This window comes from Sinohyriopsis cumingii, chromosome 1 (assembly GCF_028554795.1).
Source record: "Sinohyriopsis cumingii isolate HCF-2022 chromosome 1, ASM2855479v2, whole genome shotgun sequence".
Taxonomy (NCBI): domain Eukaryota; kingdom Metazoa; phylum Mollusca; class Bivalvia; order Unionida; family Unionidae; genus Sinohyriopsis; species Sinohyriopsis cumingii.
The window spans coordinates 14,576,344-14,578,735 of record NC_142961.1 but is presented as its reverse complement, the minus strand read 5'-3'; the positions used below and the strand labels follow the sequence as shown (position 1 = coordinate 14,578,735).

Sequence of the window (2,392 nt, the reverse complement as noted above, 5' to 3'; positions counted from 1 at the left end):
GCAAGTTGTATATTGACCTTGGAAAGCAATCTGAATAAGAAAGAGAAGTGTGCTTTATAAATAGAATACATATAATTGTAATGATCTGATAATGAAAAGGTGCATACAAATAGTTATTGTGATAAAGTATTCAACATTTCAAACAATTATAAAACTCATCTGGATGTGTACAAAAAAGAAATGAGATTTGTCAAAAGAACGCAATAAAAGATATTATAAAGACCCAAAGCAATTAGTAAAGATCTAGTGGCCACAACAATATTGGAAAAAAGCACATCTTTTGAATATAATTAATAATAATATTACTTATTTGTAACGCAGGCCGCTGGCCCATGATACATATCCACACACGCTTTACAAAAATGTGTCATGGTGTATAACTGAAGAACATCGTAATTATTGATAATGCAGGTAATAATTATGGTGTTTTTCTAATTGGTTGAAATAAAAATATATAGTACACAGTAATGTCACAATGTAAATTAAAGAGAACCATAAAGCCTGCATGGAACAAACACAAGGTTTGTGATATTGATATGGAGTTCTTCTAGCAGGATTAAGGAAATAACGGCTCCTCTGATCTTTAAAGCTTTTACAGTAAACATTGCTAAATTAGTCATTTATTTAAAAGTCCTACATTTTTCTGAGCTTGGATTTTTATATAAAAAGCTGGTAAATATATTCATCGTAATTCTCCATATAGATGACAAACAACAATAAAAATCAAATTCATTGTCGATATTAACATTACAAATTGGACACAAGCTTTCCTCATAGTTAAGCACAACCTTTCTTTATACAAATATTTTGACATCTTACTGTATTACAACTGATCTGCAAGTTACCCGTTCCAAACATAATGATCATGTAACAAAAATCTCTATATCTTAACAACTATGGTTATCCTTGACAAGTGAATTATATTCTCAGTGATCAATAGAAACGCTGTCATTCAAATGACTTAATCTTATCCTAAGTTGAAAGCAGTGTATGGTCCTTCCTTCCAAGTACAGAGCCCCATACGGAGTGAAGATGGCCAAGAACTATTCACTGACAGGGAATCTATCCTGAACTTCCACACCCACTTCATCACTAGCCGTACAGTCCAGGAGGTAGCTATTGATCGCATCCCACAACAGCCACCAACGATTCAACTCAGTGAGACACACACACTGCAAGAGACTGTAAAAGCCATAGAACAGCTGAAGACTGGAAAGGCAGCGGGCAAAAATGGTATCCCACCAGATATATGGAAGAGAGGAGGCCAAGCATTGCACACCAAAGTCCACGAGTTCTTCGTTTGCTGTTGGGAGCGAGTGAAACTTCCACAAGACCTCGGAGATCCAGCCATCATCACCTTGTACAAAAACAAGGTGGAAACGTCTGCCTGCTCAAACCACCGTGGGATAACTCTGCTCTCCATTGCAGGCAAAATCCCTGCTAGGGTGTTGCTGAACAAACTGGTGCCAACCATTGCAGAAGAACATGCTCCAGAGAGTCAGTGTGGCTTCAGATCCAGTAGGGGCTCAACTGACATGGTGTTCGTTCTGAGACAGATCCAGGAGAAATGTCGAGAATAAAACAAAGGACTGTACATCACATTTGTGGACCTGACGTAGGCATTTGACACGGTGAGCAGATTTGGACCATGGAAAATCCTTGAAAAGCTCGCCTGTCCACCAAAGTTCCTTACGATAGTCATCCAATGGCATGAAGACCAGCGTGGTCAGGTCAGAAACAATAACGACCTGTCACAGACCTTCCCCATTGTAAATGGCGTGAAACAGGGCTGCGTTTTAGCCCCCACATTGTTCTCAATCTTCTTCAGCATAAAGCTCATAAAAGCAACATGAGACCTTGATGACGAAGATGGCATCCATATCCGATTTCATACTGACGGCAACCTCTTCAACTTAAGGCGACTTCAGGCCCACACCAAGACCTTGAAAAAAACTGATTAGAGAACTTCTCTTTGCAAACGCCGCAGTCCTTGTTGCCCGAACGGAAACCGCATTTTAGCGCGTTACATCCTGCTTTTCAGAAGCTTGCCAACTTTTTGGTCTTGAGATCAGCCTAAAGAAAACTGAAGTACTTCACCAGCCTGCTCCCAAGAAAGAGTACCGGCTATCAAGCATCTTCATTCACCAGACAGAGCTGAATGTAGTCCACCAGTTTACATACCTGGGCTGTGTGATATCCTCTGATGCCAAGATCGACAAAGAAATAGACAACAGACTGGCCAAGGCAAACAGCGCATTCGGCAGACTCTATAAAAGAGAGTGGTACAACGCCAGTCTCAAGAGAGGTACAAAGATCAGCGCCTGCAGAGCTGTCGTACTGACCACTCTCCTATATGGCGCCGAATCCTGAGTCACCTACAACCGCCATCTCC

The 2,392-nt window shown here is 40.6% G+C and overlaps 1 protein-coding gene across 1 annotated transcript; it reads left to right on the top strand.

Moving 5' to 3' along the window:
* Positions 1–467: 467 nt before the first annotated feature.
* LOC149806444 (uncharacterized) lies at positions 468–1,580 on the top strand. The gene is made up of 2 exons (XM_089979849.1): positions 468–521; positions 978–1,580. The coding sequence occupies exons 1-2, from the start codon at positions 468–470 to the stop codon at positions 1,578–1,580; spliced, it is 657 nt and encodes a 218-aa protein (XP_089835975.1).
* Positions 1,581–2,392: the final 812 nt, after the last annotated feature.